The sequence below is a fragment of the Cnephaeus nilssonii genome (assembly GCF_951640355.1).
Source record: "Cnephaeus nilssonii genome assembly, chromosome: 5".
NCBI classification, from domain to species: domain Eukaryota; kingdom Metazoa; phylum Chordata; class Mammalia; order Chiroptera; family Vespertilionidae; genus Cnephaeus; species Cnephaeus nilssonii.
In genome coordinates this window covers 60,854,826-60,871,611 of record NC_137076.1, presented here as the reverse complement: position 1 = coordinate 60,871,611, position 16,786 = coordinate 60,854,826, and the positions used below count along the sequence as shown (strand labels likewise).

At 38.7% G+C, this 16,786-nt stretch overlaps 1 protein-coding gene across 4 annotated transcripts in view; it reads right to left on the bottom strand.

Moving 5' to 3' along the window:
• Positions 1-1,390: 1,390 nt before the first annotated feature.
• ELF2 (E74 like ETS transcription factor 2) overlaps positions 1,391-16,786 on the bottom strand; it is a 93,831-nt gene continuing 78,435 nt past the window's right edge. For 2 of the 4 annotated variants that reach the window (XM_079771712.1, XM_079771713.1), the window contains exons 6-10: positions 15,063-15,236; positions 9,290-9,376; positions 4,963-5,155; positions 3,795-4,142; positions 1,391-3,393 (exon numbers count right to left, since the gene is read on the bottom strand). In XM_079771712.1, the coding sequence (XP_079627838.1) occupies positions 2,766-3,393; positions 3,795-4,142; positions 4,963-5,155; positions 9,290-9,376; positions 15,063-15,236 (1,430 nt within the window). In that variant the 3' untranslated portion in view covers positions 1,391-2,765. The remainder of the gene's footprint in view (positions 3,394-3,794; positions 4,143-4,962; positions 5,156-9,289; positions 9,377-15,062; positions 15,237-16,786) is intronic. The other 2 variants (XM_079771711.1, XM_079771714.1) reach the window with 2 other exon arrangements.

Here is a 16,786-nt window from a genome sequence, read left to right as displayed (position 1 = left end):
AGAAAGACAAAATGATGGGTTAGTGTTGGAATAAGGGAAAGAAGTAGGAGTGAAAGGGAAGGAGATGCTGAGTACAGAAAGAAGGCACATCTGCCTCTCTGGAGACAGGTGGTGGATGCATGCTGGAATAAGATGGTGTTATATTATAGCAAAGGTTCCAGAGTAGGGGAGTTTACAGCTCATGACCTCCATGTTCCCTAAGAGGTTTGCTGGTTATTTGGTAAGCAGAGTGGTGAAGGTTGGAATTGTTGCTGGAAGATGACCTGAGGACTAAATGGACAGACTGCTGATCATTGTTCACAAGCCTAGTGAGGCTGGAAACTAGACACATCAAGCTATTATTATATGGTTTTCCAATATGCTGGACACAAAAAGCAAATATAATGATCTACAGTTCAAAAGGTTGAAACTAAAAGGCATATACCTGGTAATCAATCACCAGAAGCACTCCAATTAGTATATGCTGTGAACATGTTTCCAAATTTAGACCATAAGTGTATTTATTCTGAAAGATGTACCCCAAAAGTATTCAGGTAGAGAAGTGGAGGAAGCTAGATAGCCCTGGCTTCACCTAATTAGAACCAATTAATATAGCATAGGGGGAATTACTCACTAAAATTTAAAGTACCTTTACCCTCCATAGCACATGACATATTCTTAGCAAATGTTACCAAAATCAAAAAATGTCCATGTTTCATATGCTCAGCACTTGAGGAGGGGGAGTAGGTATGATAGAGTATATAATCCTTACCCTGCAACAGTATTATGGATGAAATTTCGGTGCAAAAAATACAATTGGGGTGGGGGAGGGGGAGATTAACCAAAGAACTTATATGCAAAACCAATGGGCACAAACAATAGTGCAAGAAGACTTGGGGGGACGGGGGAACGGAGTAGAGGGGTCAAATGGGGGGACATCTATAATACTTTCAACAATAAAGATTAAAAAAAAATTTTTTAAAGAATACAATGATTTGCTAAAGCAGAGTAGGGAATATTTAAAGAAGTAGAATTTGAGATTAACTTTCAAATGTGGTAAGAATCAGGTGAGGGTTTTTTTTGAGCTTTTATTAAAAAGTACCATTAGGTATGTTTATGGTAAAGATAAAAAGATTACAAAGGGAGCTGTTAAAAAAATCTTTGTCAACTTTAGTATCAGATGAAATGCACAATTAAAGGCCACAAAATATAAGTATCAGTTTATTTAAATTTCTAAAAGATGTAAAAATAGACAACTTTTATTTGTAATAGAAAGAGCATTAAGATGTAGAGTCACACCACCTAGTCCGGTGTGAAATTCGGAAACTCCTGTAATCCCTCTGGACCTCCAGTTCCTCATTTGTAAAAGAGCCAGAATATTACTTGTTCTTCTAACCTTCAGAAAGTATGATTGAGAAGCAAATGGTCTTGATTTAAAATATAAATTCTTTAAGTGTGGCCAACATTAAAATAGTAAATTCATTATGGTAACTAGAACATTATAGTTCACGATAATAATTAGAAAGGAAGTGGCAACATGCAGCTATTTGCCAAATATTAATATAAAGAACAAAACAGAAGTAGGATTTCTTTAGTTGGAAAGGAGAAATAGGACTTCTATTCTTAACTAAAATGATGTCTCTATACTAGCTTTTGAATATTGTTAAAAATATCACCAGAGACCAAAATGCAAGATAAATTTCTATATTTCAGAAAACCTACTTGAATACACTTTGAAACAAGAGTACAACAAAATAGAATATACTTCAAATGTTGAATATACAAACTATTATAGTTCAAATTTGAACACTGGTACTTTCCCTCTTAAACTTCAACTAAAAAAAAAAAAAAAAAAAAGGAAAAAAGAAAGAAAACTCCAGGTATAAAGAATTACCTGACAAAAATTCATGCTGAGCCTTAACTTCCAAGTGACAGGAGAACAGAAACTGATATGTCTGCACAGATGACAGGGCTGAGTGACACAGGCATGTTACAGCAAAAGGCCAGAGCCAACTGTTAATTTGTCCACAATTAAGAAACTGACAGACTTAAACTACCATATAAAATGTTACATGTAAATTCTATAACAATACTGTGCTAGGTACAAGATTTTTAAAATTTTTCTTTTAATAAAAAAAGCTTTACACAAACAAGCCATTAGCTTATTTCAATAAAGAAAACCGAAAATTAGTCTAAGGCCTTTGTTTTAAATCAGCTTAAGCTATATGGTATTTTATTTAAAAATCGCACTAGATCTTTTTTGCTATCCTCTTTCTGAAGCTTTTGGATCCATTCTTCAATTCACATTCTAAAATACCTACATTAGCAGAGTCTTCACATAGCACCAGTTAAGTGAGTTCTGTGTGAACACAGTAATAATTGCTGGTATGCATATAAAATGCATCAAAAATTGCTATATGTAACAATGAGATCACCCATCCCAACCCCTCCCCATTGAAAACTGTAACCTCTTACAGAATGTTAGTGTTCCAAGTCTTAGTGTAACTTGATATTGTAGTGAGCTGCTTGGTCCCTTTCAATCCTTTTTTATTGATGGGTTCAGTTGTTTCCTAGGTAAGAGGCAGTTTTCTGTCAGCATCTCAATATGTAGTTCATTTCCCACTGAAACATGGGATAGGTAACTTATTTCCAGTAGGTTTGATTGTTTTCCTATATGCATTAAAAATGTTTTAAAGTCTCCTTGTGACTTTTCTTGATGACATCCCTTGCAAACATTTATGTTAGTACTATTACTAACAGTCTAAAGTCCACGCAGAGCTGCTCTTTTATTTCTCACATGTCACTAGTCCTTCCGTTTTCATAGTTACGGGAAGGGCAATAGCTGAAGGGGCACTGACAACCACTACATGGGTCACTGTCTTATTTCCATCGGCCGGTTTTTCTTCTTGTACCAGCTGCAAAGCTTTCACGTCATGTTCCTGCTTTATTGTCACTGCCTCCGATTTAACCTCTGGCCCTTTTATGACCGCACTGATCACTCGGGGAGGAGTCTGGCCAGATGCCTGTTGAGTAGGCACTGATAGCCTCATTACAGGTGCACCATGGGCTATGGAAACAGGAGTAAGTGCTCTCACAGCCAGTGGGGTTCCAACAATGTTAATGCTTCCAGATCCAGTCAGATTTGACTTCGTCTGCAGTTGACACTGTGCAAGCTGTGTAGCTGGGATGGTGATAATTTTGGCAGGCTGCATGGTGATTTTGTCTCCATTTTCAGTAGAGGCTGGCATCACAGTAGGGATTGTCTGAATAACTACCTTTGGAGAGGTTGCTGTTGTTGGACTAGTGCTGGTTATTAATGGTGCACCTGCATTAACTGACTGAACTGCCACAGTTGAAATTTTCTGGCCCAATGATGTCATTACAACAGGAACTTGCATTGCCACACGAACTGTCCTAGTAAATTAAAAAGATTAGACTATATTTAATGATAAATTAGAAATAGGTTTCTTGAGCAAATGATGAATGCAAATACAAATGTACAAACTAGTGCTCCCAAATTTTCCATATGTACTGACAAACCCCTGACACCTAGAACATGAACTACCATGAAATAAATATATTTAGAAAACTAAAGCCCATATTAAGTTCTATCTAGAAAACCATAAAAATCAACCCAGGTTAAATGAGACATCACCTACTTTAATAACAACAAAGTACATTTAAAATATCAGGTACTTTTCAATTCCTGACCAACAGTGGGTTCTTAGAATGCTAATATTGAAAAAAAGAACATATCGTTTTGCCAAGGAGTTTTCTAAAAAAGCACATACAATTAACAGTTTCCCCTCACTTACCTTGGGGCTGCTGTTGCTGATACAGATGTGGTAGTAGTAGGAGACCGGGATGAAGCATCATGACCAGGGGAAGTGATATTCACAACTCTCGTTACACCCTTCTCTGCTCTGGAGCAGTTTAGAGGAGATGAGTTTTTCCCACCACGAACAGAGGTTGCTTTCAGGAGACTTTCTGCAGATAGTGACACTCGTTCTAATGACTTTTCATCAGCAGCTGCTGCCAAATCTTCATTACAGGTTTCACTTTTGTCATCATCTATGACCACTATGTTTTTGGGCATATCCTTGAACTGATAAACAAGCCTCTGTCCTTCAACCTTTGCAAGAATACCCCTTTGGTAATAATATCTGTAAGGAAAAGGTACTTAATGAATCAAACCACCATGAAGAATGGGTAATAACAGAAACATTCACTTATTTCTGTAAAATAAGGAGCTCTTCCTGCCTGGATTTTTCAAATGGCTGAGAATCAGGAGTAGGAATAAAGTTGGAACCTGGTGCTGTAGGCCCTATAACCTTGAGATATATAAAGTAGAAAAAAGTTCATTCTTAAAGGAAGTAATTTAACCTAAATACAGACTATTTTACGAACACTGATAAAAATTCAACTCAGATTTATACATAGATTACAAAAACAATCTGATGTAACATGGAAAAATAATTAATAAGCTGTGCTTAGAAGAGATGAATCTGTGGGATATGTGAATACCGTCACATAAATTATGTACAAGGACCCTTAGTTAGAAAAAGCCATGCACACAAGTTTTGTGGTTTCTCAAACTGACAAAACTTGAGAAATTTTCATGTCAAGATAAATCCATTATAACAAATTCACAAGAACTGAAGCAAATTAACAATTTGGAAACTTTCATTTGGGTTTCATTTTCTTAAAGGTCTGTAACTTAATTTTGTATTATGGAATAGTCCTAAATGCAAAAGCACATCTTTTCTGAAGAAACAGATTTTCCAGTCATGTTGAAATTTTAAACATCTAGACCAAACTCCTCTCTCCCCATCTATCTCCAAATCTAAGAAGCTTCTCTAGAACAGCCTCCAAAATTAAGTTATCATAAATAAGGGATTTTCACAGCTTCTCTTCAAACAGCTAATAGACAATAGAAAGAGATGTGTAAATTTTGTTTGAAAACTCGTTCCTTCGTGCTCTTACCTCAAAGCTCGTCCCATAGTTTCATAGTTCATGTCTGGCTTGTTCTTATGTTTTCCCCAAAGCTTAGAGACAGCCTTTGAATCCACAAGCTTGAATATGCCCTTTTCTCTCTGAGTCCACTTAATATACCGGGGACAAGTATTTTTATCTTGAAGTAGATCTAAAAGAAACTCCCACAAGTAGGTTGTGTTTCCTTAGAAAACAATGATAGATATTGATTAAAAATTCATTAACACAATTAGAAGCAACTATTTAATTGTGCTGGATAAAAATAAAATCATTTACTACTTGTAAACGCAAATGTACTGAGTCTGTCTTTAAGTACTTGACTATATTGGCAATCTTTGAACAGTGTCAAATTGTGTTGTCTAGTAAGTGATATAAAGTATCTTTCATCATAACAAAATTCATAAATATACTTGTTTGCTGCATTTTTTTTTTAAAGAGAGAGCAAAAGGGAGAGGGATAGAAAGAAACATTGATGAGAGACAGACATCACCATCAGCTGCCTCTTGCATGGCCCCCCCAACAGGGGATCGAGCCTGCAACCCAGGCATGTGCCCTGACCTGGAATCGAACCGGTGGCCTCTTGATTCCTGGCTCAACGCTCAACCACTGAGCTACACCAGCCGGGCTGTTTGCTGGATATTTTTTTTCCTTTCTTTTTTTGTTTTCTTAGTTTTTTATTTTGTTTGCTGGATTTTTAAAATAACATCCTATGTATATTTCCAGTTATGGTACTAATATAATCGAGATCCTAGATTTTATACTATCATATATTATCCTAGCCTAGATTTTGAGTTCAATAAAGGCAAAGGCATAATGCATAGCACTAAGTGAACTTAAAACAGAATCATATTTATTAATTTACAGATTTAAACTCTGAATAAATTTATTTAAACTTGTATGTTTTTATATATGCTCAAATTCTATGATCAAAATTCATCAAAAGGCATTTATTAATTTATTGAAAAGGGATGTTTCCTCCCACCACATTCCTCTCTCTAAAATAAAAATATATATATATGCATGACTTTGAACTACATCACTTTCAACTACTATACATCAAGATGTATGGCTAGGGACAGCTGCGTCAGGGTGCAGAAGAAGATGGTGGTCTCCACAGGAGATAAAGTTCCTCATAATTTTCACTTGTTGGAAGAACTTGAAGGACAAAAAGGAGTAGGCGATGGTCTGGTTAGCTGGGGCCTTGAAGATGATGAAGATATGACACAAGGGCCACCAAGGACAAATTATGACAACAGAATATATAGCCTGCAAGTAGAATGTGGACCTAAATACCCAGAAGCTCCTCCATCAGTCAGACTTGTAAACAAAAGTAATATGAATGGAATAAATAATTCCAGTGGAATGGTAGGTGCACGGAGCATACCAGTATTAGCAAAATGCTGAAATTCATATAGCATTAAAGTTGTACTTCAAGAACTAAGACGTCGCCGAAACCGGTTTGGCTCAGTGGATAGAGCGTCGTCGGTCTGCGGACTGAAAGGTCCCAGGTTCGATTCCGGTCAAGGGCGTGTACATTGGTTGCGGGCACATCCCCTGTGAGGGGTGTGCAGGAGGCAGCTGGTCGATGTTTCTCTCTCATCGATGTTTCTAGCTCTCTATCCCTCTCCCTTCCTCTCTGTAAAAAAATCAATAAAATATATTTTTAAAAAAAAAGAACTAAGACGTCTAATGATGTCCAAAGAAAATATGAAGCTTCCACAGCCACCAGAAAGACAAACATACAACAATTAATTTTAGTGGATCTCAAACTTGTCTTAAATCAACACTCTTCTACTCATGTTAATGTCTTGATTAAATACCACAATGCAAAATACCCACACATTAAGTAAAAGAATGCCAGCTGGTAAATATGACCTGGACATTTGTTAGAATATTTTTAATATATGCATACACATTATGTTTTCAGGTAACAGGAGAAAAAATGCAGCACAATTTTAAACAGAATTCAGGTTTACAAGAGAAACAGCACCATGGACCTGGCGCCCACAAAGCAACACTTGGCTTTCCCCAAGTGGGACACAGGCCCCGCCACTACCCTAGAGCGACAGCCCACCAAATCACAGCCAACACTGCCGAGACTCCATGGCGCAAAACGCAACCCACAGCCCAGCCCAGCCCAGCCCAGCAACGGTGGCTGTAGGCACCAGGTAATGACGTCACAAAGCAACGCCTGGCTTCCTCTCCCTAGCAACTAGCCTCCTTGGGGTTTCTTCAGCCCAGGAACACGACTTGCTTTATAGCCAGGTGCAAACATTTTACACTTGAACCAAATGTCTGTAAAGTGTTTCCATGTGCCTCATCTCATTTGATCCTCACAGAAGTCCTAGAGTAGGAAGATAGGCGACTCCGTGGGATCCTATTTTCTTTTCATTAGCCAGAAAACGAAGATTTAGAAAGCTTAGAAACGACCCGACTGAAAAGAAGTAAGAAATGGTGGGCCTTGAAAATGACTTCAGGTTTGCTCACTGCGCAGAACATAGTCAAACACTGCTGCAGTCAAATATTTTACCCTTTGTTCTCCCTACGTGATCTACAATAATAATCTGCTTTGTGTTGGTATTTACTGCTGTGTTGCTGACAATTACCTGAAAGAGAAGTTGGGGTGCTTCACTGGGCTGGAAAAAGTTTAGCTAAATCAGAAAACAGGTCTAATTAGGCAAGTTTATTCTCTATATATAAAAGGCTAAGCTGACTTGCACATGCACAATACACATAAAGCTCTCACTGGCACCAGTCACACGCATGTGTTTTGATCTGTCATTGTTGATCGTGAATTTGGTTGACACTTCTATTATAGAGAAAGGGCAAATAACGATATTAAAATATTTCTTCTAATTAATTTCCTTTCAATGTGCATGCATTTGTGCACCGGGCCACTAGTAAATAAAAACAAAATGATCCAATTATTGAATACTGGTCTGAAAACATTTATTCACAGGAAGTGATCAATTTTTAACTATTACATTACCAGAACAAACCTGAAACCATTAAAGTACTAGAGGCCCGGTGCATGAAAATTCATGCACTGGAGGGGGGTCCCTCAGCCCAGCCTGCTCCCTCTCACAGTCCGGGAGCCCTCAGAGATGGGAGGCGACCCAGCAATCAGGGGAAGGCGACGCCCCCATCACACCTCTGCTGCTGCCACTGCCAGCAGCGCAAGCCTCAGCCAGCCCTGGTTACCTGAGCCTCAGGTGACCCTGGGCGGCTGGGCAGCCGCCATCCAAGGCTTGCCTGCGCCTTGGCCAGCCCTGGGCGGCTGGGGGGCTGAGGGGACTGGGGGACTCCAGAGGCAGGCGCGCCGAGCGGCCGGACCCGCCTGGGGGTGGGCCCAGCCGTGCCACACGCCTGCTGCCCCGGCGGGTCTGAGGGGACTGGGTGCAGCCATCTTTGAGGGCAAGACAGTCAATTAGCATATCCCCTCTTTATTAGATAGGATTACTTGACATCAACTTACCCAACAAATTAGGAGAGCATAGAAGGTAAGAGGATTGTTGCTATTTTTATTCGTAATGAGAATATACAAATTCTAAAGCAAAAAATGGTAAATTTTTGTTCTGATTCCTGACTGACATGACTCAAATTTGGTGACTGGGAAATTGAATTCAGCTTGCCTTAAATTACTTACTGCACAGCTTCTATCAGTTAAGAAATTGTGTATCAAAAATGTCTTAGTTGTAACCTTCATTTAGTTCTATGTGGCTCTAGATGAGGATGCCTGCTGTTATACATACACATCCTCTAGACAAGTATGTTAAACTCAAAGGCTAACACAGGCCAAATAAACGAGGCATGCAGCCCGTGGGCGGGGAGTTTGACATGCTTGCTCTAGAACAATAGCTCTTAAGAAGGGGTGTACATCATATTGCACTTAAGACCTTTTCCAAAGTGCCTACCCCTTTGCACTCCCCTCATGTATCCATGGCTACAGAAACTCAGGCAGACAGGAGTGAGCATAGAGTTTGAAAAGCTCCTTGTTAAGTACTACTGAAGACAGTACTGCCCGGCCAGCGTAGCGGTTAAGCATCAACCAGGAGATCACAGTTTGATTCCCTGTCAGGGCACATGCCTGGGTTATAGGCTCAAACCCCAGTAGGGGATGGGCAGAAGGCAGCCAATCAATGATTCTCACCATTGATGTTTCTAACTCTCTCTCCCGCTCCCTTCCCTTCATCTCTGAAGTCAATAAAATATATATATTAAAAAAAAGATAGTACTGCCACATGGGCACATACTAGAAATATTTCAGACTGAAAAAAAAAAAATCATCTGGCCTCCATAATAGCCTTCCCCAAATTACCTTTTCCTTCTCTGGGTTTCTTCTTTATACCCAACTCAGGAGACCCATTGGAAATTGGTGATTGCTGGGTCTTCGGTTTACGGCCAACTGAAAAAATAAGATAATGAAACCATACATTAAAAACAATAATAAGCATGATTAGCAGATTCTTTGATAATACATTATTCATGAAGATGAATTTGTATATTAATATATATAAGAAGTCTCACTTAAGAAGAACATTAAAAGCACTTCTACAATTTTAGATTAGAGCAGTTAGTTGGTAGTAATCTCAATGTATAAGGCAAGTCAGGTTCTACTAACCTACTATTTACATGGTCAGAGCCTCAGTTTGCTAAACTTTTCCAATAATGTGGCAATGGAAACAGATTCTACTGCAAACTTCTTTTGTTTTCCGTTCTAGATGATTGTTACCAAAAGCTTTACCTAGTTACTGCAGAGGACCTGATAATCTCACAAGCCCTTTGAGTTCAAATGAGAAAAGGTAAAAACTATTATTTTAAACACTCTCTACTGCTCTGAGCCAATCAATTAACCAGAATTTAAGCATAAGTGTTTAAATTTCCCTCAAATATGCAAGTAAACTATAAAGGTAAGAAAATCTTCCAACTAATTATGTCATATGTCTAGTAAATGTTTGTCTTCTGTGTTTTTTTTAAATATATTTTTATTGATTTCAGAGAGGAAGTGAGAGGGAGAAAGAGAAACATAAATGATGAGAATCACTGACTGGCTGCCTCCTGCACACCCCACACTGGGGATGAGTCTGCAACCCAGCACCTGTCCTGACCGAAAATGGAACCATGAACCTCCTAGTTCACAGGTCCACGCTCAACCACTGAACCACGCAGGCTGGGCTCTAGTAAATGTTTATGTCCTTACTCTTGTTTCTCCTTGCTTCTGTCAGAAGGCTCCCTCAGACTAGCATCCACAATGAACAGAAAAGCAAGAGCTATACTTCTCTACCCTAAAGAAGGCATAAACCTGAAATGCACTATATTCAATTTTCATCACTGATGAATGAATGCTGGCAGGTGAAGAGAAGCCTCCACAAAGAGGTTGGGAATATTCACATATATTATCCAGTAGTGGGAGATACCTTCAAAGATCCCAGGTGGTTGCCTGAAACTATGGGAAGTACTGAACCCTATATATACCATGTTGTTTCCTATACATACATACATACATACATACATACTTATTCACTTAAAGGAAGCACTTTAGAGCTTCTCTTTGGCATACCTCAAGTGCCAGCATCACTACTTTAGTGCTTTGGGGCCGTTATGAAGTAAAAATAAGGGTGACCTGAACACAAGCACTGTGATACAACGTCAATCTGATAACAGAGACAGCTACTAAGTTTAATGGGCAGTGAGCATATATACAGTGTGGAGATGCTGGACCAAAGGAGGATTGACGTTCAGGGATGGAAGGCTCAAGATTTCATCACACTACTCAGAACTATCTGCAATTCAAATCTGATGACTCATTCATTTGTGGACTTTTTCATTTAATATGTTCAGACCTGGGTTGACTGTGGGTAACTAAAACCGAGGAAAGCAAAGCCAGGAATGAGGAGACTGCTGTATTTTCAGATTAAATACATACACACCTTGTTTTATTGTTCTTGGCTTTTTTGGGCTTTGCATATATTTGCATTTTTTTATGAATAGGAGATTCAGAGTCAAGCAAGTCTATTGGCACCATTTTCCCAACAGTAATTGGCTCACTTCGTGTCTCTGTCACATTTTGGTAATTCTCACAATATTTTAAGCTTTATTAAAAGTTAATTATGTTTGTTATGGTGATCTGTGATCAGTGATCTTTGATGTTACTACTGCTGTTTTGGGGTGCCATGAATCACACCCACATAAGCCAGTGAACTTAGCTGATAAATGTGTGTGTTCTGACTGCTTCCACTAGCTGATCCCCACCTCTCCCTCTCCTCAGGCCTCCCTATTCCCTGACACAAAATACTGAAACTAGGCTAATCCTACAATGGCTTCTACATATTCAAATGAAAGAAAGTCAATCAGTGCAGCCAACTTCATTGTTGTCTTATTGTAAGGAATTGCTACAGCCACCACAACCTTCAGTGACCACCCCCCACATCAGTCAGCAGCCATTAACAACATGGCAAGACCCTCCACCAGCAAGAAGATTCCAACTTGCTGAAGGCTCAAGCGATGGACAGCATTTTTTAGCAATAAAGTGTTTTTAATTAAGGTAATAAACATTTTTAATGCTATAATGCTATTTATTGCACACTTAATAGTATAAACGTAACTTTTATGTGCACTGGAAGCCAAAAAATTTGTGTGACTCACTTTACTGTAATGGTCTGGAACTAAACCAGTAATATATGAGGTATGCCTGTATATTATTACAGATTTTGTGATTGTCATACACCTGGGATTTATGATGTCACTCTACTCTTCATTAGCAAGGACTATTTTCAACCAAATAAAGAACTAAATTAAAGTACCTCAATTTATATCTTCAAATGCATAGATACTGTGATCTAGGACAGTGATGGCAAACCTATGACACGTGTGTCAGCATTGACACGCATAGCCATTTCTGATGACACGCGGCCGCTGAGGCGGCCGCATGCCGAGGATGAAACATTTGCAAAATAATGTTTTTTCCTCAAAGTGACCCACTACCCGAGTTATGCTCAGTTTTTTGGCGAAGTTTGACACACCAAGCTCAAAAGGTTGCCCATCACTGATCTAGGATTTCATTATGTTAATTCTAATCAATAAGAAGTATGCTTTCCCAAAATAAAAACGGCAAGTTCACTGGCTTCCTTGTTAAAATAGAACTTAATTTCTCAATGTAAATGATATTTATATGAACAAATCAATCAGTAATAATACAAACATCTTTACTGTATCCTACATCACAAAATAGCCCACTTCCTTAATGGAAAGGTTAGTCCATAAAGGCTTACTTTACTTTCTTATAAAGCAACATTTCCCAAACCACATTACTTGAGAAACAGGTTATTCATCAGTAGGAAAAGGGTTCTCCAGTCAAATAACCTTTTTGGAAAACCGCATGCTATCTTCCCTTTGAGATTCACAACACACATCAGTATATTACAAGCTCTGGAAATACAAAAGACCATGCTATTAAAAAATAACCTACTTAACTGTATGTCCCAAATGTACTTAAACACAAATAAATAAGTAAATAATGATGTTAAATGTAATTCTTAAATTAAGGCCATCTGTTTTTTTAAATATATAAAATCAAAATTAAATTTGCAAATTATTTCCTGGTTTATATCAAACCACATAGGTTAATTGCACGTATCAACTGATTTATTTAGAGGTCTTGGTACCTACCCTAAATGATCCCAGCTTTTCATGAACTTTTCTATCCTCTTATAAACCTAAAAATTTCTTAAGTATTTTGTCACAGCTCCCATTGGATGCAACCAGCCAAAGGGTACAGTGGGCAGTGGGCAAACAAGGCTATTAATATGTATGTCTTTTGCTTTTAAACATTTACAGCAAGAAGTGATTCTTCCTTTTAAATTCTGTCATGTATTCATACCTCTCTCAAGATACATATAATCTGCCCTAGCTGGTTTGGCTCAGTGGATAGAGCATCGGCCTGTGGACTAAAGGGTCCCAGGTTTGATTCCAGCCAAGGGCACATACTGGGGTTGTGGGCTCGATCCCCCCAGTAGGGGGCATGCAGGAGGCAGCCAATCAATGATTCTCTATCATTGATGTTTCTATCTCTCTATCCCTCTCCCTTCCTCTCTGAAATCAATAGAAATATATATTTTTTAAAAAGATACATATAATCTACTAGAGGCCTAGAGCACGAAATTCGTGCACTCGGCAGGGAGCGGGCCTAAGCCATCAGTCGGACATCCTTAGCGCTGCCGCAGAGGCAAGAGAGGCTCCCACCACCACTGCTGCGTTTGCCAGCTGTGAGCCCAGCTCAGGGCTTCTGGCTGAGTGGTGTTCCCCCTATGGGAGCGCACTAACCACCAGGGGGCAGCGTCTGCATTGAGCATCTGTCCCATGGTGGTCAGTGCGCATCACAGCGGCTGGTCTTTCCGCTATTTGGTCAATTTGCATATTGGCCTTTTATTATATAGGATATTAGAGGCCCAGTGCACAGATTCGTGCCCCGGTGGGGTCCCTCGGCCTGGCCTGCACCCTCCCGCAATCAGGGACCCCTTGGGGGATGTCAGAGGCCCAGTGCACGGATTCAGCCCGATTCTTGCAGGCCAGGATGAAGAATCCGTGCATTGGGCCTCTAGTATGCATATAAGATCATTGGTTAATCTCGTCCCACCCTCCCTCCTCCACCGTTCCATCTGAGATTCATCAGTCTGTTCCATGTTTCCATGCCTGTGTGTTGAGTGTCTACCCCCTGGTGGTCAGTGTGCATCATAGCTACCGTTCAAACAGTTGAACAGTCACTTAGGCTTTCATATATATAGATGTATTATGAGGGAAGGCACTCTGACCTAATCTTCATTGTATCCCTCACAGCAATAAGCACAGACCTGGGAACATCACATCAATTTGAAACACTTCTAATAAAGAAAAGAAAAACACCATTATTTTTAATAAAAGTTTTCCTTTAAAAAAAAAAAAGTTTTCCTTTATTTTTGCCTGTTTTTCCCCCCATTCTAAAATGTGAAGAAAGAGGAATTAGATGACTACCAATATGTATAGGGCAGGCATCCTCAAACTACAGCCCGCGGGCCACATGCGGGTGTTTTTGCCGTTTTGTTTTTTTAATTCAAAAAAGGTATGTGCAGCCAAAACCGGTTTGGCTCAGTGGATAGAGCATCGGCCTGCGGACTCAAGGGTCCCGGGTTCGATTCCGGTCAAGGGCATGTGCCTTGGTTGCGGGTACATCCCCAGTCGGGGGTGTGCAGGAGGCAGCTGATTGATGTTTCTCTCTCATCGATGTTTCTGACTCTCTATCCCTCTCTCTTCCTCTCTGTAAAAAATCAATAAAAATATATTAAAAAAAAAAGATATGTGCAGTGTGCATAGGAATTTGTTCATAGTTTTTTTTTAAACTATAGTCCGGCCCTCCAACGCTCTGAGGGACAGTGAACTGGCCCCGTTTAAAAAGTTTGAGGATCCCTGGTATACGGTGTCATTTCAAGTTTTACCTTTGATTCAAACAGGAAAAGGATCCACTTACTGCCCATCTCCTCAGGATGTTGGAGATGTGCTGGAGCCTTGTGCCCCACCTACCAGGATCAGGTGAGTGATGTCCCAGCAGGAGACAACTAAGTGGAAATACTCTTTCTCTTTACCCCACTAGTGAGTTTATTTCACTTATATGTCCCTATTGGCAATCTTGGTATTTAAAAGAAGGCATGGAAAAAAAAAAAAAAGAAGGTATCGAAAGAAAAAGTTGTGCTTTTATTTTCATGTCCACAAAAGAGTAGGAAGACAGGATTATGAAAAATAGTGAAAGATTAAATTCCTTTTAAAAAAAGTAACCAAGTACCTAAAAGGACCACAAAGTAGACAAATGTGCAGTGAATCTCTGATTTTCCTTCTGTGTGTCCAACACCCATTATGATCTCATTTTCAGGCAACTACTTTTAGGGCTTAAATACTAACTCCTTTTAAATAGTATGAACATGTTAAAATACAAAATGAAAATCTCAATTTTTGATTCTTTGAGAATATCTAGTTAAGATAACATCAATCATAAATCTACAGTATATATGTCATACAAAAAATTTCACCCACCCTTCCAGAAATTTATAAGTATATTCTACCTTTTTTCTTTTTCATTGGTTCGTGGCTATCTGGTGATGTAGGAATAGGAGAGGTATCCATTGGTTCAGATTCTTCAGTTGACACCTCCACTACAGTTTCTGTAATGACATCTGGCCTCATAGCAGCATGGATAAATTCTGGAGTTGATACACAAGGAGGAACAAACACTTCCACTATAAAAAAAAAGTTGAAAAATTAAAATTTCCCACCCCCATTAATGCTTCTTACTGTGGACAATTCAATACTTAGTAGAGGTGAGGTTTAATAATTCATCAAAGCAGGATAAGAACTTGAAGTTAACTTGCTGAATATGCAATATGATCTAAAGTATGTAAGAAAATAAAATGCAAGAAAAATCAACTTAAAGAAAATGTTAATCCTCTGGGTAAGAAGGGGAGATGAATAGTCACCTTCCGGTCTTCACTTTTATATACAGAGTGGGGCAAAAGTTAGTTTACAGTTGGTCATATGGAAAATAATACAGTAAGTAATAAATATATTTCACATACTCACAACTGTAAACCTACTTTCTCCTCACCCTGTATTTTTAAGCTCATTGTAGACAACTACATTATTTTGACAATTGGGAAAATATTTGAAAATAAAATGAGTTCTTTAATACTTTCCGTCCATGTACCCATCATTATTTTCTAGCTAGCTAACTTATGCACATAGTATAAAATTTAAGACATTTAATAAATGTGATTTCAGTGATAAGCACTTATAATTCATTTTAAAATATGAAAAAAAAGGAAAATATGCCCATTACAGCCCAATGAATATCTTTTCATATTTAAAACTTTATTTAATGAAACAGCCCTAAATTTTGGGTCACTAAAACAGTAAAGATTGCTATTTGGCACTCTATTACATAAACAATAATGTTGTCCCGGCTTTCTTCCAATGTGCATAAATAATCAGGATGACATTTCTATTTCAATAAAGAGATAGTTAATACCTACTCTCATGGATTAACACACTGACCAATATGTCCTAATTTTCTTCTCATACTTGTGAATACATAGGATTCTTATTTTATTTTAAAAGTCTGGTTACTCTTAGTATTTATTGTAAAGTCCTATAAGAAGAAGGTCCAGCCCAGATGTGTGGCTCAGAGGTTTAGCACTGACCTATGAACCAAGAGGCCCCGGTTTAATTCCCAGTCAGGGCACATGCCCATCAATGATTCTCTCTAATCATTGATGTTTCTAACTCTCCTTCCCTCTCTCCCCCCTCCCTTCCTCTCTCCGAAATCAATAAAAACATATTAAAAAAAAAAAGGGAAGAAGAAGATCCAAACTTACTATATCAAGTTAAATTAACATCGGAATATTAAAATTAGGGTAAATGAAAATTAGGACAACATAACTCTCAAAGGCAGCCTTAAAGGAAAAAAGGGACCAAAAGAAAAGAGAAACTCGCAGCCTGAAAGGGAGTGGTGGAAGCTTCCTCCTCTCTCCATAATAGATGGTTCCCTGGAGTCACTTTATCACAGAATAAAGAATTGAAGGTGGTCATAGGAGGCAACCACCCCGTCCCCGTCCCACCCCCCAGCCCCCGCCGCCACCCCATCTGCCATTCACTTAAGGACTATTGTACAAAGGTTTATAAATTTACCAGCGTTAAGGAAGACATGATAGGTCTAAATAGCAACTTAATAAACTTCTGTCTATCTACACTGGGCATTCATTTATTATGAAAATTAAGTATTTAAGACTTGGGT